This window comes from Lissotriton vulgaris, chromosome 2_1 (genome assembly GCF_964263255.1).
Source record: "Lissotriton vulgaris chromosome 2_1, aLisVul1.2, whole genome shotgun sequence".
NCBI classification, from domain to species: domain Eukaryota; kingdom Metazoa; phylum Chordata; class Amphibia; order Caudata; family Salamandridae; genus Lissotriton; species Lissotriton vulgaris.
Window position 1 is genome coordinate 2,088,570,851 of NC_141687.1, and position 23,747 is coordinate 2,088,594,597.

At 43.8% G+C, this 23,747-nt stretch overlaps 1 protein-coding gene across 2 annotated transcripts in view; it reads left to right on the plus strand.

Moving 5' to 3' along the window:
- The window catches only part of UNC13C (unc-13 homolog C), a 1,328,864-nt gene that overhangs the window by 221,429 nt on the left and 1,083,688 nt on the right, over positions 1-23,747 (plus strand). For both annotated transcript variants that reach the window (XM_086958316.1, XM_086958317.1), the window contains exons 2-3: positions 3,460-3,482; positions 3,994-4,058. In XM_086958316.1, coding sequence (XP_086814442.1) covers positions 3,460-3,482; positions 3,994-4,058 — 88 coding nt within the window. The remainder of the gene's footprint in view (positions 1-3,459; positions 3,483-3,993; positions 4,059-23,747) is intronic.

The window sequence follows — 23,747 nt, forward strand, 5'->3', positions numbered from 1 at the left end:
TAATTTTTGGGGGGATGAATATATATGGATTTATGACAAATGTTTTTTTATTCCTTTTTTGATATGACACCTAGGTCTGCAATTAAAAATATAAAACATATGTTTATATTGCTATTTGAATCAGTAACTATTGATGTTGGTTTCAAATAAAAATTAATTCCACCAACTGGTCCTTCCCTTTTGTAATTTCAGAAAGTTGCATGAGAGGATGAGGAATACAATCAATATGCATTTTAAACTCTCATACATATAAAACGTAGTTACCTCGAATTTTGACCTATCTGAAAGAGGTGCCTAAAATGTCTTTTATAATATGATTTTTATTTATTTCTTTTTTTAAAGTTTTTTATTAAAATATAAAAAGAAATGGAATATACATTTGGCAATTCTTATATACAGTACGTCCGACACCTGTTGGGGCACCATGCCTATCCTTAAGATTCATGTTTACAGCAACAGAGAATTGACGGTATTTTTATATTTTGCTGGATAATATGTCTTAGTGTAAGTGGAGTTGTGTGAAAAGGGTATTTTTTTTCAAACATGGAAATGATCATTAAAAACAATAATTTAAATACTGAACTATAGTAAGTGCTTTTCTGTAACAAAAGGAAGAGAAAGGCATTTAATGTTATAGCTCAGAAACTTCCTGTACAAATGAGAAATATCTTAACAGTTCAGCTAATAATAGCCCTGTTTGCAATTAACATGTTCTGGTTTTGCTTAGCTTTCATTACGTGGAGGCTGATAAAATGAAGAGCAGCGGTAAAGCTTATAGAAAAGGAGATATGTGTTTAGAACAATTTCTGTAAAAAAGTGCATCATATTGAAACTAGGCCTCCGACTCTGTGAAACCCATATTCCACATGAATAATATCACAATCAGTTAGGACTGGGCCTCCCATTCAATGGAATCTGTATATCACAGTAATTATATATCTGCAAAGCAACATCCTCTGCCTTTGATATAATGAAGGGTAAAATTACCGTATGTTTACCTTTAAAAAATGCATTAAGAACCACAGTTAGTGATGGTATAGTTACAATGCAAAAACATGAAAATGAACCAAAATTCCACGGTTATAGTATAAGCAGGAATCTAGAGCTCCTGTCCCCTCCTTACATTTCTCATTAACTCACACATGATATCATTCAGGGTATTACTCAGTTCACATATGACACCAGCATTAGCCAAGCAGCCGCGGTCCATGCAGGTAACAGCGGTGGGGCCGTGTAAAGGCGGATTTCGATGGACGATGCAGATGGAAAAGTATTTATTTAATCTCCCCTCCACAACCGTGCCTCGAAATCCCCCCTTACATGGCCCCACCGCGGTTACCTGCACGGACCGCCGCTGTAATCAAAGTTTGGGGAATACAGAGATATGTGCACAGTGAGACATCCCGCAGAGTCTCAAGTGTGAATGATCAAATAATATGTTCAGCTTGTTCAAAAGACTCTCAATATTTGAAGCAGTGAGAAAACATAGGACAGCTGCTTGCATGCACAATAACCTCTGGGTGCAGGCCTAGCCTTGCACCCAGGCTCCTTTTCATTGAACTGGTCTCAAAATTCCTTAAACACACAACAGTCTGAAATGTATTTACTGAATCCTGTCAACAATGTAATTGAGTAACAGACAATCCCTTTAAAATTGTCGACGATTTCACCCTACTTGTAATTTATCAGGGTCTCTTCAGGACAAAACGTCCTATCTGGCAGAAATTTAGAGAGGCTAATTTACTATATGCACCAGGCACATTGGTTCTAATGAAATAGTACTGAATAAGTCACAACCAACCTCTAAACAATGTACATTGCTTGTGTGCTGTGGTTGTCAATGAAACAAATGGATAAGTCATATTAAAGACTCTGAAATGTGTGTAATTGTACATGCATCCCATATCCAAATATAGTGGTATATCATCAATGGTCTTAATGTCACTGTCTTACATCTTGAAATGGTTGCTATACAAAAACTGCTTACAGTCAGTCAGTCAAATTGGTGGAGTTCATAGTGTGTCAAAAGATTCAAATATTAGTTCAAGAGACTAAATGTTCCCTTGTCCAATCAGATGCCTTCATTCTTTTTTCGGAGATTTATATAGCACGAACTTGACCTGAAGGTATCATAGCGCTTTACATGAGCAGCAGTTGTATTACAGATGGACACATTCATTTTGCTAGGCACGGGGAGATTAAGTGATTTGCCGAGAATCACAGGTTTTTGAGAGTCCCTTGCTGAGACTCAAACTGGTCGCCCAGCTTCGAGACCTACCGGTCTAGCCGTGAGGCTACATCCTCTCCCCATTAACTTCTGTCAGCCTTGGCAAGTCCAAGATAGTGGCTCACTAATTAATGTGTTTCTTAACTTTATTTGACCTCTGTATACAATGTTTCCTTATGCGATTTAAAATGAAGTGTTGCACTTTTGGAACACTGCCACTATCTCTGCACGTTGATGGATCATCATGAAACTCCTCAGGATCGAGTCAGTTTGGATGAGTCAAACTTTAGGAAAGTTTTGTATAGTTCATAAAATGACGAAAATGCCAGGCCTTAGGTATTCCTCTGCAACCAGCAGCACCCATAGCTGCTGCCACTGCTAATAAATGGCAGGACAATCATCACCTAACTGTTACACTTAAACAAGTAGAACATTTTGACAGTAGCAGGTCATCATCCCACGCTGTAAGGATGGCCTGGAAGTGCACGTGCTATTATTTTGTAATACATTAAATTGCGAAAGGCTGAGCTCTCCACCGTGTGATGTACTCTCATAAATAAGTTCTCATGTTTAAAAATAAGTTCTGGTACCGAGCACCGAAAAACACTGGCACAGATTAAGCACTGATATGGCACTTAAATTATAAACGACACAAACAAGCTCTTCCTAGGATGAGTACCCTGCAAACAAATATGAATAACATGGGCTGCCTCCCCCAAAGTCTATAACATGTTGGTGGGCGTGTATGCCTGTCATAATACAACCGCTATTCACTATTCAATTTTAATGTATGTGAAATGCACCATTTTATTGTTTTGAATTTGATTAGTTTATCGTAATAATCCTGCCGTAAGCACCTTTCAAGAGGAGGTCAATATAGAAAGTGCGCAATTCTGCCAATGTATTCTTAACCATTTATGAAATCGGTTCTTATTTAAATTGTTAATCCTCTCAATGTAAGTACAGGTAGCAATTGAATAAATATCAAATCAACTATTGTTAATTCTGAAACATTGGTCATTACTATGCATTACTTCATTATTTCTTGAATATATGTTGGCAACTAATATTGCATTATTTTGGTTCTGAATTAGAGCCCCTGAAGCACATAATCCTTTGTTGATTTACCCTGTTTATTTATTTTTGAAGAATGCAGTAGTTCATATCTAAACAACATTATTTGCCATTAATTTTTCTAACATGTATTCCCCCTCTTCCTGGTTCTCTTTCAGATAGCAATTCTATGGATGAAAAGGTTTTAAATCACATCTTTCTTAAGGGATCATGTCTTGTTAATATTTGTTTGTGATTTATTTTGACCTGTTTGTTTTGTTTATTTGAGTTATGGAAATCTGCATGTTATCCCAGCTCCCATTTTCTGTTGTCCTTTGAGTGAACTCCAAATGTGTTGCATCAAAAAACAGGGGTATCCTCTTCACTGTGGTGCTTACCTTACGTCATGTTTGCCAACATAAGGGTCTGCTGCTGTCAAGCAAAGCATTTATTTTACCTACTTGTAATGATTGCTTGCAACACACGTAGAAAACTCCCACCAACATTTTATTGGCCATACCAATGTTTTTCTAACCTCGCCAAATTCGGCATATTTTGAATTTATAAATGCTTTTGCTTTGGCATGGAGCTGACCCTGCTTTACATCGTTCATGACAGATGTTCTCTGTATGATGTAACCCTATTTAAACAACGGATGGCTTCAGTAAACCATCTATTAACGATGTATGTTTTATTTTTTTCTTCACTGAAAGGCTCGAATAGTTAGTGGACGTTCTATGGATGCTTCCAAACTTTACGAGATTCAAACATCTGGAAGGTGAGTATTTTTCATTTATTCTATAATAATATTCAGAAACATGCATGGAATTCATTAGCACAATTCATATGACACAGTCAGGTACAGTAATAGAAGAGTGTCATATTTTGCGAAACATTATAATCATAATAACTCAATAGTATTGTTGTGTTGCCAGTAAACTCTTCCCTGCCAGCAAGTTCATTATTGGACAAATCATATTTAAGACAAAGTTAGATTTCATGCAATAGACAATTAGGGGAGCGTTCAGCATTGGACAAGTTATGGGCATCCTGCAAGCAAAATAGCAGATATCTTCATCTGATAAACCCATGGAAACCAGCCTTCCACGGAGGTGGGAGAAATGCTTGGTTTTAAGCATTGGTGCCTTTGCTGATTCTACCATGGCGAACCACAGGGCCGCTATCTTGAGTTCACTGGACTATTTAGGGCTGACCTTTAAATGCTTGTTGTCCTTGTTCACAACTAAATGTAATCTATGGTGGTGGCGAACAGGACAATTAAGAATTATCCATCAGGCGCAGGAAGAAAAATCATCCTGTCTGCTAGGAACTTGTCATTTTATGTTTTGCAGACTATAACCCCGATTTTGGAGTTTGGTTCTGTAAAATGATAGCCAACCTGATCTTACATCATCACCAAAGGTATACCTCCTGTGCACTGAAGAACTGGGAAAGGCAGGTGGGCTAATATATGTTAGTATACTTCATCCCAGCAGTTTTTAATTTCATCCCACTTGCCAAATTGGAAATGATACTTTGAGAACAGTAGTAAGTAAAGTTTCAAATGAAGTGTAAAATAATGGGCAATCCTTCACCAGATTTATTGCTGTGTATACATAACTATAGCGCGCTAATTTCAGTAGTTTCAGGCTTTGGGTCAGAAGATTAATATCTCAACAACTGAAGATTTTTCTAAGGATATAAGTGGTGGCCAGAGGCAAACAAATAGCTGGGGTGACTGGCGAATATGTAATCCACTGACAGACACTAATAAAAACCAGCAGTACCCTTAGGTTCAAAGCCAAACCTCCCAATCGTGGTCTGTTTTAAACAATTTTTATAAAGGGCCATGATTGAGAGCCGTGGAGTTGAGACTGAAGGCACTCCAAGACTCAAAGTGCCTGTAAGTGAGTTAAACCAACTTTAAAAAAATAAAAAAAATTTACTTAACTACTGCCTCGTGCCCGGTGCTCCTCTTCATCTCGGCAGCATAGGTTACCAGAACTCCAGCCAGCAACTCCCCTCTAACAATTCCAGACGCTTCTCTCATGCTGCTCAGTCAGCATGAGAAAAGTACCAGTATTGGTTAGAGCATGATGGTGCAACATTCCTTAAAGCACTTGGGGTATGTACTTGCTCTCCACACGATGTCTCAGACAACTTGGACTGGAGTGTTTACATGTCATGCTGGCCGTCACAAGACAGCCTGCCAAACTGACATGCACACTTTAAACTGAAGTGCACACTAATCATCCCTGCTGCTGCCCCGTCCTCAGACTTGGCTGCAGGCAGGACAATAAATAAAATGGTAATACATCTGTTTTATTACAATTTTATTTTTCACGTTTCCTACACTTCAGCCTCAGCCCTCATGGAGGAACCTCCGCTCAAAGGTATTTCAATATTTTAAAAATAATATTGTGGCAACTGAGCATTTATTGACTATAACATCTAAGTGAAATTTTCTCAACCCAGTTCTTTAATATATATATATATATATATATATATATATATATATATATATATATATATACATATATATATATATATATATATATATATATATATATATATATATATATATATATATATATATATATATATATATATATATATATATATCAGAAAAAGTTGTTCCACAACTTACGAAGTCGCAGCTCGGCGTGGTATCCGTGTAACCAGGTAGGTAGTAGCCCAGCAATGTGCACACTGGTTGCCATACGCGTTTCGAGCTTGTCTCAGCTCTTGATCACTGGCGGCAAGGAGACAGGATACGGAGGTTTTAAGAACATGTGTTTTTATTGGATATGGAGTCCCGCCCCATTGGGCGCCATGGCATGCTGGTCTTGGTAGTTTAATCACGCCATCACCAACTCGTAGTTCATTAACCAAGTGGCTCCGTACCTGGCTCCTAGAAAATAAAGTCCCGGTTGGGCATGTGCTCACTGTTGGGTTAACATCATTGCACCTTGCCTGTGCTGGCCACGCCGTCCCTCCTCGCCTCTCCGTATTCTGCTAGGAGGTCCCGTTCAAATTGCGGTGGGACTTCGTTGCGGCTGGAACTGCCGCTAAACATCAGAAAAAGTTGTTCCACAACTTACGAAGTCGCAGCTCGGCGTGGTATCCGTGTAACCAGGTAGGTAGTAGCCCAGCAATGTGCACACTGGTTGCCATACGCGTTTCGAGCTTGTCTCAGCTCTTGATCACTGGCGGCAAGGAGACAGGATACGGAGGTTTTAAGAACATGTGTTTTTATTGGATATGGAGTCCCGCCCCATTGGGCGCCATGGCATGCTGGTCTTGGTAGTTTAATCACGCCATCACCAACTCGTAGTTCATTAACCAAGTGGCTCCGTACCTGGCTCCTAGAAAATAAAGTCCCGGTTGGGCATGTGCTCACTGTTGGGTTAACATCATTGCACCTTGCCTGTGCTGGCCACGCCGTCCCTCCTCGCCTCTCCGTATTCTGCTAGGAGGTCCCGTTCAAATTGCGGTGGGACTTCGTTGCGGCTGGAACTGCCGCTAAACATCAGAAAAAGTTGTTCCACAACTTACGAAGTCGCAGCTCGGCGTGGTATCCGTGTAACCAGGTAGGTAGTAGCCCAGCAATGTGCACACTGGTTGCCATACGCGTTTCGAGCTTGTCTCAGCTCTTGATCACTGGCGGCAAGGAGACAGGATACGGAGGTTTTAAGAACATGTGTTTTTATTGGATATGGAGTCCCGCCCCATTGGGCGCCATGGCATGCTGGTCTTGGTAGTTTAATCACGCCATCACCAACTCGTAGTTCATTAACCAAGTGGCTCCGTACCTGGCTCCTAGAAAATAAAGTCCCGGTTGGGCATGTGCTCACTGTTGGGTTAACATCATTGCACCTTGCCTGTGCTGGCCACGCCGTCCCTCCTCGCCTCTCCGTATTCTGCTAGGAGGTCCCGTTCAAATTGCGGTGGGACTTCGTTGCGGCTGGAACTGCCGCTAAACATCAGAAAAAGTTGTTCCACAACTTACGAAGTCGCAGCTCGGCGTGGTATCCGTGTAACCAGGTAGGTAGTAGCCCAGCAATGTGCACACTGGTTGCCATACGCGTTTCGAGCTTGTCTCAGCTCTTGATCACTGGCGGCAAGGAGACAGGATACGGAGGTTTTAAGAACATGTGTTTTTATTGGATATGGAGTCCCGCCCCATTGGGCGCCATGGCATGCTGGTCTTGGTAGTTTAATCACGCCATCACCAACTCGTAGTTCATTAACCAAGTGGCTCCGTACCTGGCTCCTAGAAAATAAAGTCCCGTTGGGCATGTGCTCACTGTTGGGTTAACATCATTGCACCTTGCCTGTGCTGGCCACGCCGTCCCTCCTCGCCTCTCCGTATTCTGCTAGGAGGTCCCGTTCAAATTGCGGTGGGACTTCGTTGCGGCTGGAACTGCCGCTAAACATCAGAAAAAGTTGTTCCACAACTTACGAAGTCGCAGCTCGGCGTGGTATCCGTGTAACCAGGTAGGTAGTAGCCCAGCAATGTGCACACTGGTTGCCATACGCGTTTCGAGCTTGTCTCAGCTCTTGATCACTGGCGGCAAGGAGACAGGATACGGAGGTTTTAAGAACATGTGTTTTTATTGGATATGGAGTCCCGCCCCATTGGGCGCCATGGCATGCTGGTCTTGGTAGTTTAATCACGCCATCACCAACTCGTAGTTCATTAACCAAGTGGCTCCGTACCTGGCTCCTAGAAAATAAAGTCCCGGTTGGGCATGTGCTCACTGTTGGGTTAACATCATTGCACCTTGCCTGTGCTGGCCACGCCGTCCCTCCTCGCCTCTCCGTATTCTGCTAGGAGGTCCCGTTCAAATTGCGGTGGGACTTCGTTGCGGCTGGAACTGCCGCTAAACATCAGAAAAAGTTGTTCCACAACTTACGAAGTCGCAGCTCGGCGTGGTATCCGTGTAACCAGGTAGGTAGTAGCCCAGCAATGTGCACACTGGTTGCCATACGCGTTTCGAGCTTGTCTCAGCTCTTGATCACTGGCGGCAAGGAGACAGGATACGGAGGTTTTAAGAACATGTGTTTTTATTGGATATGGAGTCCCGCCCCATTGGGCACCATGGCATGCTGGTCTTGGTAGTTTAATCACGCCATCACCAACTCGTAGTTCATTAACCAAGTGGCTCCGTACCTGGCTCCTAGAAAATAAAGTCCCGGTTGGGCATGTGCTCACTGTTGGGTTAACATCATTGCACCTTGCCTGTGCTGGCCACGCCGTCCCTCCTCACCTCTCCGTATTCTGCTAGGAGGTCCCGTTCAAATTGCGGTGGGACTTCGTTGCGGCTGGAACTGCCGCTAAACATCAGAAAAAGTTGTTCCACAACTTACGAAGTCGCAGCTCGGCGTGGTATCCGTGTAACCAGGTAGGTAGTAGCCCAGCAATGTGCACACTGGTTGCCATACGCGTTTCGAGCTTGTCTCAGCTCTTGATCACTGGCGGCAAGGAGACAGGATACGGAGGTTTTAAGAACATGTGTTTTTATTGGATATGGAGTCCCGCCCCATTGGGCGCCATGGCATGCTGGTCTTGGTAGTTTAATCACGCCATCACCAACTCGTAGTTCATTAACCAAGTGGCTCCGTACCTGGCTCCTAGAAAATAAAGTCCCGGTTGGGCATGTGCTCACTGTTGGGTTAACATCATTGCACCTTGCCTGTGCTGGCCACGCCGTCCCTCCTCGCCTCTCCGTATTCTGCTAGGAGGTCCCGTTCAAATTGCGGTGGGACTTCGTTGCGGCTGGAACTGCCGCTAAACATCAGAAAAAGTTGTTCCACAACTTACGAAGTCGCAGCTCGGCGTGGTATCCGTGTAACCAGGTAGGTAGTAGCCCAGCAATGTGCACACTGGTTGCCATACGCGTTTCGAGCTTGTCTCAGCTCTTGATCACTGGCGGCAAGGAGACAGGATACGGAGGTTTTAAGAACATGTGTTTTTATTGGATATGGAGTCCCGCCCCATTGGGCGCCATGGCATGCTGGTCTTGGTAGTTTAATCACGCCATCACCAACTCGTAGTTCATTAACCAAGTGGCTCCGTACCTGGCTCCTAGAAAATAAAGTCCCGGTTGGGCATGTGCTCACTGTTGGGTTAACATCATTGCACCTTGCCTGTGCTGGCCACGCCGTCCCTCCTCGCCTCTCCGTATTCTGCTAGGAGGTCCCGTTCAAATTGCGGTGGGACTTCGTTGCGGCTGGAACTGCCGCTAAACATCAGAAAAAGTTGTTCCACAACTTACGAAGTCGCAGCTCGGCGTGGTATCCGTGTAACCAGGTAGGTAGTAGCCCAGCAATGTGCACACTGGTTGCCATACGCGTTTCGAGCTTGTCTCAGCTCTTGATCACTGGCGGCAAGGAGACAGGATACGGAGGTTTTAAGAACATGTGTTTTTATTGGATATGGAGTCCCGCCCCATTGGGCGCCATGGCATGCTGGTCTTGGTAGTTTAATCACGCCATCACCAACTCGTAGTTCATTAACCAAGTGGCTCTGTACCTGGCTCCTAGAAAATAAAGTCCCGGTTGGGCATGTGCTCACTGTTGGGTTAACATCATTGCACCTTGCCTGTGCTGGCCACGCCGTCCCTCCTCGCCTCTCCGTATTCTGCTAGGAGGTCCCGTTCAAATTGCGGTGGGACTTTGTTGCGGCTGGAACTGCCGCTAAACATCAGAAAAAGTTGTTCCACAACTTACGAAGTCGCAGCTCGGCGTGGTATCCGTGTAACCAGGTAGGTAGTAGCCCAGCAATGTGCACACTGGTTGCCATATGCGTTTCGAGCTTGTCTCAGCTCTTGATCACTGGCGGCAAGGAGACAGGATACGGAGGTTTTAAGAACATGTGTTTTTATTGGATATGGAGTCCCGCCCCATTGGGCGCCATGGCATGCTGGTCTTGGTAGTTTAATCACGCCATCACCAACTCGTAGTTCATTAACCAAGTGGCTCCGTACCTGGCTCCTAGAAAATAAAGTCCCGGTTGGGCATATGCTCACTGTTGGGTTAACATCATTGCACCTTGCCTGTGCTGGCCACGCCGTCTCTCCTCGCCTCTCCGTATTCTGCTAGGAGGTCCCGTTCAAATTGCGGTGGGACTTCGTTGCGGCTGGAACTGCCGCTAAACAATCTTCCAAATTGGGCTTTCCCTTTTCGAATTGATGTTAGCGGCCTGCCCAGGTCGCGGAGGAACCCTGCTGTAGAAACACAGACCTGCGGTAACGTACGAAGACGAAACCGCGTTGGGAGCAGGAGCTGATTTGGAGGCTTTTGAGACGCCGGTACAATGAAGTGACACTGGCCCCAACCCACTGGGGTGTAACATTGGTAAATACGAACTGCTATTGGCACCTGGCCCACTGAGGAAATCGAAAGCACTACGAGGACCAAGATGCCACGGGTGTGGCGACGCCCAATGAGGTGAACCTTCAAATGAGAACACGTGCTAAAAACAGATGGCCAATAGCGGTACAAGAATCCCGAGTCCCTGAGGAAATGCTGCCAGAAGCATGAAACGCGTCGGACTGAAAGGACATATTTTTATGCAGCAAGTCTTACTTTCCTGTATACGGCAAGCCCCCAATAAAGAAATTAAAGCTTTAAGACCTGCTGTGTGGCTCTTCCAAATTGGGCTTTCCCTTTTCGAATTGATGTTAGCGGCCTGCCCAGGTCGCGGAGGAACCCTGCTGTAGAAACACAGACCTGCGGTAACGTACGAAGACGGAACCGCGTTGGGAGCAGGAGCTGATTTGGAGGCTTTTGAGACGCCGGTACAATGAAGTGACACTGGCCGCAACCCACTGGGGTGTAACATTAGTAAATACGAACTGCTATTGGCACCTGGCCCCCTGAGGAAATCGAAAGCACTACGAGGACCAAGATGCCACGGGTGTGGCGACGCCCAATGAGGTAAACCTTCAAATGAGAACACGTGCTAAAAACAGATGGCCAATAGCGGTACAAGAATCCCGAGTCCCTGAGGAAATGCTGCCAGAAGCATGAAACGCGTCGGACTGAAAGGACATATTTTTATGCAGCAAGTCTTACTTTCCTGTATACGGCAAGCCCCCAATAAAGAAATTAAAGCTTCAAGACCTGCTGTGTGGCTCTTCCAAATTGGGCTTTCCCATTTTCGAATTGATGTTAGCGGCCTGCCTAGGTCGCGGAGGAACCCTGCTGTAGAAACACAGACCTGCGGTAACGTACGAAGACGGAACCGCGTTGGGAGCAGGAGCTGATTTGGAGGCTTTTGAGACGCCGGTACAATGAAGTGACACTGGCCGCAACCCACTGGGGTGTAACATTGGTAAATACGAACTGCTATTGGCACCTGGCCCACTGAGGAAATCGAAAGCACTACGAGGACCAAGATGCCACGGGTGTGGCGACGCCCAATGAGGTGAACCTTCAAATGAGAACACGTGCTAAAAACAGATGGCCAATAGCGGTACAAGAATCCCGAGTCCCTGAGGAAATGCTGCCAGAAGCATGAAACGCGTTGGACTGAAAGGACATATTTTTATGCACCAAGTCTTACTTTCCTGTATACGGCAAGCCCCCAACAAAGAAATTAAAGCTTCAAGACCTGCTGTGTGGCTCTTCCAAATTGGGCTTTCCCTTTTCGAATTGATGTTAGCGGCCTGCCCAGGTCGCGGAGGAACCCTGCTGTAGAAACACAGACCTGCGGTAACGTACGAAGACGGAACCGCGTTGGGAGCAGGAGCTGATTTGGAGGCTTTTGAGACGCCGGTACAATGAAGTGACACTGGCCGCAACCCACTGGGGTGTAACATTGGTAAATACGAACTGCTATTGGCACCTGGCCCACTGAGGAAATCGAAAGCACTACGAGGACCAAGATGCCACGGGTGTGGCGACGCCCAATGAGGTGAACCTTCAAATGAGAACACGTGCTAAAAACAGATGGCCAATAGCGGTACAAGAATCCAGAGTCCCTGAGGAAATGCTCCCAGAAGCATGAAACGCGTCGGACTGAAAGGACATATTTTTATGCAGCAAGTCTTACTTTCCTGTATACGGCAAGCCCCCAATAAAGAAATTAAAGCTTCAAGACCTGCTGTGTGGCTCTTCCAAATTGGGCTTTCCCTTTTCGAATTGATGTTAGCAGCCTGCCCAGGTCGCGGAGGAACCCTGCTGTAGAAACACAAACCTGCGGTAACGTACGAAGACGGAACCGCGTTGGGAGCAGGAGCTGATTTGGAGGCTTTTGAGACGCCGGTACAATGAAGTGACACTGGCCGCAACCCACTGGGGTGTAACATTGGTAAATACGAACTGCTATTGGCACCTGGCCCACTGAGGAAATCGAAAGCACTACGAGGACCAAGATGCCACGGGTGTGGCGACGCCCAATGAGGTGAACCTTCAAATGAGAACACGTGCTAAAAACAGATGGCCAATAGCGGTACAAGAATCCCGAGTCCCTGAGGAAATGCTGCCAGAAGCATGAAACGCGTCGGACTGAAAGGACATATTTTTATGCAGCAAGTCTTACTTTCCTGTATACGGCAAGCCCCCAACAAAGAAATTAAAGCTTCAAGACCTGCTGTGTGGCTCTTCCAAATTGGGCTTTCCCTTTTCGAATTGATGTTAGCGGCCTGCCCAGGTCGCAGAGGAACCCTGCTGTAGAAACACAGACCTGCTGTAACGTACGAAGACGGAACCGCGTTGGGAGCAGGAGCTGATTTGGAGGCTTTTGAGACGCCGGTACAATGAAGTGACACTGGCCGCAACCCACTGGGGTGTAACATTGGTAAATACGAACTGCTATTGGCACCTGGCCCACAGAGGAAATCGAAAGCACTACGAGGACCAAGATGCCACGGGTGTGGCGACGCCCAATGAGGTGAACCTTCAAATGAGAACACGTGCTAAAAACAGATGGCCAATAGCGGTACAAGAATCCCGAGTCCCTGAGGAAATGCTGCCAGAAGCATGAAACGCGTCGGACTGAAAGGACATATTTTTATGCAGCAAGTCTTACTTTCCTGTATACGGCAAGCCCCCAATAAAGAAATTAAAGCTTCAAGACCTGCTGTGTGGCTCTTCCAAATTGGGCTTTCCCTTTTCGAATTGATGTTAGCGGCCTGCCCAGGTCGCGGAGGAACCCTGCTGTAGAAACACAGACCTGCGGTAACGTACGAAGACGGAACCGCGTTGGGAGCAGGAGCTGATTTGGAGGCTTTTGAGACGCCGGTACAATGAAGTGACACTGGCCGCAACCCACTGGGGTGTAACATTGGTAAATACGAACTGCTATTGGCACCTGGCCCACTGAGGAAATCGAAAGCACTACGAGGACCAAGATGCCACGGGTGTGGCGACACCCAATGAGGTGAACCTTCAAATGAGAACACGTGCTAAAAACAGATGGCCAATAGCGGTACAAGAATCCCGAGTCCCTGAGGAAATGCTGCCAGAAGCATGAAACGCGTCGGACTGAAAGGACATATTTTTATGCAGCAAGTCTTACTTTCCTGTATACGGCAAGCCCCCAACAAAGAAATTAAAGCTTCAAGACCTGCTGTGTGGCTCTTCCAAATTGGGCTTTCCCTTTTCGAATTGATGTTAGCGGCCTGCCCAGGTCGCAGAGGAACCCTGCTGTAGAAACACAGACCTGCTGTAACGTACGAAGACGGAACCGCGTTGGGAGCAGGAGCTGATTTGGAGGCTTTTGAGACGCCGGTACAATGAAGTGACACTGGCCGCAACCCACTGGGGTGTAACATTGGTAAATACGAACTGCTATTGGCACCTGGCCCACAGAGGAAATCGAAAGCACTACGAGGACCAAGATGCCACGGGTGTGGCGACGCCCAATGAGGTGAACCTTCAAATGAGAACACGTGCTAAAAACAGATGGCCAATAGCGGTACAAGAATCCCGAGTCCCTGAGGAAATGCTGCCAGAAGCATGAAACGCGTCGGACTGAAAGGACATATTTTTATGCAGCAAGTCTTACTTTCCTGTATACGGCAAGCCCCCAATAAAGAAATTAAAGCTTCAAGACCTGCTGTGTGGCTCTTCCAAATTGGGCTTTCCCTTTTCGAATTGATGTTAGCGGCCTGCCCAGGTCGCGGAGGAACCCTGCTGTAGAAACACAGACCTGTGGTAACGTACGAAGACGGAACCGCGTTGGGAGCAGGAGCTGATTTGGAGGCTTTTGAGAGCCGGTACAATGAAGTGACACTGGCCGCAACCCACTGGGGTGTAACATTGGTAAATACGAACTGCTATTGGCACCTGGCCCACTGAGGAAATCGAAAGCACTACGAGGACCAAGATGCCACGGGTGTGGCGACGCCCAATGAGGTGAACCTTCCAATGAGAACACGTGCTAAAAACAGATGGCCAATAGCGGTACAAGATTCCCGAGTCCCTGAGGAAATGCTGCCAGAAGCATGAAACGCGTCGGACTGAAAGGACATATTTTTATGCAGCAAGTCTTACTTTCCTGTATACGGCAAGCCCCCAATAAAGAAATTAAAGCTTCAAGACCTGCTGTGTGGCTCTTCCAAATTGGGCTTTCCCTTTTCGAATTGATGTTAGCGGCCTGCCCAGGTCGCGGAGGAACCCTGCTGTAGAAACACAGACCTGTGGTAACGTACGAAGACGGAACCGCGTTGGGAGCAGGAGCTGATTTGGAGGCTTTTGAGACGCCGGTACAATGAAGTGACACTGGCCGCAACCCACTGGGGTGTAACATTGGTAAATACGAACTGCTATTGGCACCTGGCCCACTGAGGAAATCGAAAGCACTACGAGGACCAAGATGCCACGGGTGTGGCGACGCCCAATGAGGTGAACCTTCAAATGAGAACACGTGCTAAAAACAGATGGCCAATAGCGGTACAAGAATCCCGAGTCCCTGAGGAAATGCTGCCAGAAGCATGAAACGCGTCGGACTGAAAGGACATATTTTTATGCAGCAAGTCTTACTTTCCTGTATACGGCAAGCCCCCAACAAAGAAATTAAAGCTTCAAGACCTGCTGTGTGGCTCTTCCAAATTGGGCTTTCCCTTTTCGAATTGATGTTAGCGGCCTGCCCAGGTCGCAGAGGAACCCTGCTGTAGAAACACAGACCTGCTGTAACGTACGAAGACGGATATTTCTCACCACGTTCTCCTTTTCAAAAAAGTACGTAGACGACACACCAGGAGTTTGCTGTGCTGTGGAAATTTATTGGCAGCAAAAACAAACAACGCGTTTCACCTCACGGCTTGCTCTCGTGAGCGGGTACTAGCGTGTACCGGGAATCTGTGTCTGATATATATATATATATATATATATATATATATATATATATATATATATATATATATATATATTCCTGCAACACGAAGAGTCCTTCAGGGATCCTTTCTCCCCAGTCAGGTGGCGCATAGGTTCGGCGGACCTCTCACGGCCAAAAATTCCATTAAATTCCACAGTCTGCTTCAAAGCAAAAATGCGCACTCGGGAAGTAACAGCCAAATAAATTTATTCTTAGTTACACGCTACGCGTTTCGACACGGAATGTGCCTTGATCACACGTTAAACCACACTGTATGGGCTAACATGTTATATACAACAATAAACACAAATGAGGTAGTGGAACAAATCATGTTAATTTAGCATGTAAACGAAGCCGCCATCTTTGAACATGGAAATATTACAAAGCAAATAGGAAGTTCATGAAATTTGTACATATTCTCACATGTCATATCCAAATATTACATTGTAAGTATAATTTTGGCAAAGTATTATCCCTGGTTGTGAATTAATTAAATAAACCAACCAGCTTTAAGACGAAGATGGAACAGAATTGCAAGTAACAACGAAGTGTGCTACGAGAATCTGCTATTAGACATTTGTCGCGTTCTGCAATTTGTAAATAATTGAAGGTCTAGTGCCCATAAATTGTCAGAACTGCAAAGGTCGTATTGATTAATTCGACATCATGACAACTAATCATTTCATATACGACATCATGCCAGCTAGTCAGTTCATAGTTTCTATAGAAAAAGGTCTAGTGCCCGTTACATTAGAACTGATTATTTCAAATTGTATTCTCGGACAATGCCCACATTATCCTCAAATGAACAATAGCTCTTCGTCTTAATGTATTGTCCGACCTCGTTTCAACAAGGACTAATTTCCACAATTACACAGTGGCAGTATAAAAATTCCAAACCTCAACCGACAATGAACACTAAACATGTCCCCATAATCAGATACAAGTGCAGATAATACCCAGTGAAGATATATAAGTGAAATTGTCTTTCATCCAAATGACAAGGATTTATTAGGGAAACCATCAATCAACCGTGACAGAAGTGACTTCTCCCTTTCCTTTCTCCTACAAAAGACATATAAACATACATTAAAAATATTGTTACGTTTGTGAATTTAAAAAGACTACAGAAATAAAGTCAGGGAGGGGGGTATGGGGTGTCTATATGCATATTGTACAATACGATATTTCATGCGTTCATAGATCATAAAGGACCAACAAAATATACAGGATGTCTTTTTTTATCAATTTTCTTAGTTTTCATGCAAATGGGTTGGGAGTTCCTCATCTAAATTGTGCTCCCCAGGGAATTTAGTCTCTAGCTCCATTATCCACCTGGATTCCTTCTTCCTGAGGGCCAATTCCCGGTTTCCACGTCTCCTCCCTACATTGACTTGTTCCACTGCAAAGTATTTAATAAGGGAGTTATTGGAATGGTGGTACTCATAGAAATGTCTTGCAATCGGATATCTGCTGTCCACATGTGTGATTGCTCTTAGGTGTTCTTGTATTCGTTTTTTAACCATACAAGTGGTACTGTCGACATACCTCTTTATGCAAGGACATTCTAACACATAGATAACATAATTAGTGTTACATGTCAGGAATTGTTTGATGCTTTTCCGTTCCTCTCTTCCAGGGATTTCTACCTCTTTCACCATGACACTGGCTTTGCAGGCCTTGCAGTGGCCCAGGGATAGAAGCCCTTAAGGCCTTGAACATGTTGCTTTTTATTTTCCGTGATATCTCCCTTGATTAACATGTCTCTAAGATTCTTACCCCTTCTGTAGGTGATTTGAGGTCTTTCATTTAGTAATGGGCCCAGTAATGGGTGGAGAAGTGTGGCTCAGGGGTGGAGAAGTGTGGCTCAGGGGTTAGAGGCGGCAGACCCGGAAGCTGAGATCGGCCCTGGACCAGGGTTCAATTCCCCGCCTCGGCGGGTCTTGGGCTCATAAATTCCACGGACTCGATAATTCTCGCTCCGGTGCCTTCTCGACTCACGGGTTCACACTCTGCGACTCTGGGCAATAGCTTGCTTAATCTCCACAACGGCCCCTCGCGGCGGGATGCCTGGCTTTCACCTTGTGGATACCCTGCCGGGGTTATCTCACAGGGGAATACCAGGACGGGTTCCCTATGCAAGCGCCGGGAAACCCTTTGTGGGTAGCTGTGCGCTATATAAGCTCAAATACATTTACATTTACATTTACATTTACTACCTGATCTGATTTGAGGATTTTCCAATTATTGGCTAAGATCTTATGAACCTTTCTTGATTTATGATTGTATGTAGTGATGATGCGTGTCACATTATTGTCATCAGAAGTAGTGGGTTGAGGTATGAGGGTGTCTGATCGTTTGACAGCTGCAACTTTTTGAACTGCTTTCCTGAGAACCCCTTTGGGGTACCCACTTTCCCTGAACCTACATAGCATGGTTTCCTGTTCAGCAGCAAATCCTTCCTCACTGCTGCAGTTTCTCCTTGCCCTCAGTAACTCTCCATATGGAATACTCCACTTTAGTGGGTCAGGATGAGCACTGAGGGCATGGAGTAGGCTGTTGCCAGACGTATCTTTCCTATGTAGTTTGGAAACCAGTTGGTTGTTAGCTACCTCATTTTCTGTATCAAGAAATTCTACACACTTAGTGCTAATGTTATAGGTAAGATGTATGCTATAATCATTAGCATTAAGCTTTTCAATGAATCTTATTGCTTCCTCTTCTGTACCGTGCCATATTAGAAAGAGATCATCTATGTATCTCATCCAAGCTGTAACTTTACTAAGATCTTCAGTGAGATTAACATCATTTCTGATCTCTTCTTCCCATTTCCCTAGAAACAGGTTAACAAAGCTTGGAGCAAATGCCGAACCCATAGCCGCTCCGCGTACTGTGTATGCATGGTGCCATCGAACATGAAGATGGTATTTCTTAAACATATCTTCATCATTTCGATGATCATGCGTGTGTGGTCTTGAAAACATGAATCCCTGTTCTTAAGGAAATGATAACTTGCTTCCAGGCCCTGTACATGGTCAATGATTGTGTACAGGGCACTAACGTCCATAGTGATGAGCAGAGAGCCCTCTGCCCATTGTATTTCATTCAATTTGTTCACCACCAGAGACAAAAGAGCCCAAATGTAGCCCAAATATCACCAGATGTAGCCCAAGTATAGCCCAATGACAGAATGTCCCAGAGTGTTCTAAAGAACAACTAGAGTGCTAAGAGTCCTACTTATTACAAAGGTATGGCACACCTAGAGCCATCTTGATTGAAATAAAGTGGTAACTCTTAAAACATTTAATTTAAAAAGGAACAACATGGGGGGGGGGGTATTTTGCCATAGAAAGTATGATTAGTGCTGCAGAAAGAAAAATTAGGGCACATTTTGAGTGACTTCTCAAATCCTCTTCAATTTCATTAAAACATTCTGACATGCAGTCTCCCAAGATGGCCACCAGAGACAAAAGAGCCCAAATGTAGCCCAAATATCACCCAGATGTAGCCCAAGTATAGCCCAATGACAGAATGTCCCAGAGTGTTCTAAAGAACAACTAGAGCGCTAACAGTCTTATTTATGACAAAAGTATAGCACACCAGAAGCCATCTTGATTGGAATGAAGTGGTAAGTCTGAAAACATTTAATTTAAAAAGGAACAAAATGAGGGGGCTCATTTTGCCATAGAAAGTATGATTAGTGCTTCAAAATGAAAAATTAGGGCACATTTTGAGTGACTTCTCAAATCCTCTTCTATTTCATTAAAGAAATTCTGACATGCAGACTGAAACATGCACTTTGAATACCAGCAGCAGACTTCCCTGGTGAGCAGTAGCTTTACTACAGTGATCTAATGGTCAACTAGAGTGCTAACATTCAGAATTTATGGCAAATGTGTGACACATCTGAATGCCTTCTTGATGGAACCAAAGTAAACAAGCATTGAAAATGCAATAGATCTCGCCCTCATTTAAGTTAAAGCCATTCTGTTTGTAATGAGGTGGCTTTTTAGCTTTGCTTTTATTAGTGTTTTTAAGACTTTCATGTAAATAACATGCATATGTATGCATATATGTATATGTATGCATGCATTTATATTTGTATTTATATAGATATGCAGATTATATATGTTTGTATATGTATGTATATATATATATATATATACTTATACATATATATATATGCATATGCATATATATGCATATACATATGTGTAAATGTGTGCATGTAGAGAGAGGTAGAGGTGTAGAGGTAGAGAGGTAGAGGTAGAGAGGTAGAGACTAGTAGAGAGAGAAGTAGAGAGAGGTAGAGAGTAGAGAGTGAGTAATAGAGAGTAGAGAGTGAGTAGTAGAGAGCAGTAGAGAGAGTAGCAGAGAGTTAGTAGTAGAGAGTAGTTGAGTGAATAGTAGAGTGAGTAGTAGAGAGTAGTAGCGAGTGAGTAGTAGAGAGTGAGTGGTAGAGAGTAGTAGAGAGTAAGTAGTAGAGTGAGTAGTAGAGAGTAGTAAAGAGTGAGTAGTAGAGAGTAGTAGAGAGTGAGTAGTAGAGAGTGAGTAGTAGAGAGTAGTAGAGAGTGATTAGCAGAGAGCGAGAATAGTAGAGAGTGAGTAGTATAGTGAGTAGTAGAGAGTAGTAGAGAGTGAGTAGTAGAGAGTGAGTAGTAGAGAGTGAGTAGTAGAGAGTAGCAGAGAGTGATTAGTAGAGTGAGTAGTAGAGAGTGAGCAGTAGAGTAGTAGAGAGTGAGTAGTAAATAGTGAGTAGTAAAGAGTGAGTAGTAGAGAGAGAGCAGTAGAGAGTGAGTAGTAGAGAGTAGAGAGTAGTAGAGAATGAGTAGTACGGAGTAGTAGATAGTGAGTAGTAGGGAGTGAGTAGTAGAGAGAGAGTAGTAGAGAGTAGTAGAGTAGTAGAGAATGAGTAGTAGAGAGTGAGTATTAGAGAGTAGTGGAGTAGTAGAGAGTAAGTAGTAGAGAATAGTGCAGAATATTCCAATGTTTGGCACAGCACCACTTGCACAATAAGTCCAATCAAATCATATCACTTAGAGTCCTTATTGAAGTGCTGAATCCTGGTGAATATTCAAATGCTTTTATTTTCCTTAAGTTTATGTACCACAGCCAGCCGACACGTTTCATTCTGTACAACAGTACTTCTTCAGGGTGTTCTTATTTCCTTCAAGTTATGTCGGTATCCTGTTGTCATATAACTAGATATTTCTTCCAAATGTTAGACGAGACGTAAGTACATTCTTATTCAAAGTGACTAGGTATCAATTTTACCCACACAATTCGGGCAGACTTGAGTAATTTATAGCATCCTCAAAGTCAGTCTTTCAAAACTTCCAAAGAATAGGACATGATAATCCAAATCCAAATGTTTCTCAAGAAAAGTCATTTTCAATCGTTCGGAATATCGGCGTTTGAGCAGATATGACCCAGGTACCCCCAGTATGCAAGGAGAATTAGTCCCCCCTTTGCAAACGCGCCAGTGGCCTGCGTTCCAGAGAGGTGTAAAAAGGGGCATATCCTCATTACACCTCTGTGCAATGCAGACCCCTGGTGCAAACTGGAGGTGGGCTAGTTGGCCCCCAGGGACCCCTAGTATGCAAGGGGAATTAGTTCCCCCTCTTCAAACATGCACGGGGCTGCGTTGCACAGAGGTGTAAAAAAGGGTGTGGCCTCATTACACCTCTCAGCAATGCAGCCCCCTGGTGCATACTGGAGGCTCCTGGTGGGTTAGTTGATCCCCAAGGGACCCCCAGTATGTAAGGGGAATTAATTTCCCCTCTGCCAATGTGCCAGTGGCCTGCGTTCCAGAGAGGTGTAAACAGGGGCATAGCCTCATTACACCTCTGTGCAATGCAGCCCCCTGGTGCATACTGGAGGTTCCAGGTGGGCTAGTTGGCCCCCAGGGACCCCAAGTATGCAAGAGGAATTAGTTCCCCCTCTTCAAACATGCACGGGGGCTGCGTTGCACAGAGGTGTAAAAAAGGGTGTGGCCTCATTACACCTCTCTGCAATGCAGCCCCCTGGCGCATACTGGAGGCTCATGGTGGGCTAGTTGGCTCCCAGGGAACCCCAGTATGTAAGGGGAATTAATTCCCCCTCTGCAAACACGGCAGGGGGCTGCGTTGCAGAGAGGTGTAACAAGGGGCATAACCTCATTACACCTCTGCAATGCAGCCCCCTGGAGCATACTGGAGGTTCCAGGTGGGCTAGTTGGCCCCCAGGGGCCCCCAGTATGCAAGGAGAATTAGTTCCCCCCTTCAAACATGCACGGGGGCTGCGTTGCAGAGAGGTGTAAAAAGGGGCGTGGCTTCATTACACCTCTCTGCAATGCAGTCCCCTGGCGCATACTGGGGATTCCTGGTGGGCTTTCAGGTCTTATATAGTTAGGAATTAGCATTAAAAAAACCTTTGAAATTCACTGAACAAAACATAGGTTTCAGGCCTTATATAGTTAGGAATTAGCATTTAAAATACCTGGCAAATTCACTGAAAAAAACATAGTTTTCAGGCCTTATATAGTTAGGAATTAGCATTTAAAAACCTTTGAAATTCACTGAAAAAACCATAGGTTTCAGGCCTTACATAGTTAGGAATTAGCATTTAAACAACCTCTAAAATTCACTCAAAAAACTATGTTTTAGGGGTGTTATAGTTAGCTGGACATTTCACTCGTACAAAACCATTGAAATTGCTCCTATATAGTTAGTTATACTAACTATATTTCGCACACCCGCAATCCATTGCTGATGATGTCACATATTACATCATTCATGACATGGTCAGTGACATCACTGATGACATCTCAAATGACATCACTGATGACATCACTGATGACATCATCCATGTGACAATCACATTCACCTTTTCATACACTAGTAAAATCTTTCATCACTCTTTGTAAAATACAGAGTATCATATTTGAATTCATTGTTACAGCAATACAAGTATCTAAAAACCCACTCAGTGATTTATAGATGTATACACACATCTAATCACTTACCTGTAGATTCACTTATACATTCTGTCAATGAGCAATAGAACACTATCAAAAATACTTATACACCTAAATCGACATTACACACCAGCACACATCCTATTCACATATGAAGTCATCCTACTCACTTATGCAAACAATGGATCATACTTACATATTTACTGAGCTACACGCTTATACAAACACAACTTCATCTATTCATTTAGATAGTAAGTCATACTTAGTGAATTATAAAATCATTATTACAAGTATAAAGTTATCCATACAGTCACTCACACAATCATTGAGTCTTATGTATACTTATTTATATACAACAACTGACACATACACTGCCTTTTATTTTTCTAGTTTATTGGACATGTACCATTGAGAAATATATTTGCTCATCACCACACCCATAAAGATATTCACTCACCCAAACAACTGTTAGAACATGTAGTTTTAACTTCATATATCTAGTGAACCAACTATTCACACATCTTTGGGCAGTCACACACCCCCTCACCAAACCACACACACATTCACTCTCCCATACAAATACTCAGTTAACTAATCAATAACTAATATAGACTTTCACATAGCTAGTAACCAACTGGAGAACCAGGTTATACAACAACTGACAAAGTGATACAGATATTCAAACAGTTTAGTCACTATCCACTATATTTAGTGAGACACTATAAATTGGTCAAGTAAACAGTCAATTACACTGATACTAAATCCTCCATCCAAATATTTATTTTTATATATCCACTCATTCTTCAATGCAAATTGCTATATATATAATTCATATTTAAATAACGAAGCAAACCACATTCACTGGATGATGTCATCAGTGATGTCATTTGAGATGTCATCAGTGTTGTCACTGACCATGTCATGAATGATGTAATATGTGACATAATCAGCAGTGGATTACGGGTGCGCGAAATATAGTTAGTACAACTAACTATATAGGAGCAATTTCAATGGTTTTGTATGAGTGAAATGTCCAGCTAACTGTAACACCCCTAAAACGTATAGTTTTTTGAGTGAATTTTAAAGGTTTTTTAAATGCTAATTCCTAACTATATAAGGCCTTAAACCTATGGTTTTTTCAGTGAATTTCAAAGGTTTTTTAAATGCTAATTCCTAACTTTATAAGG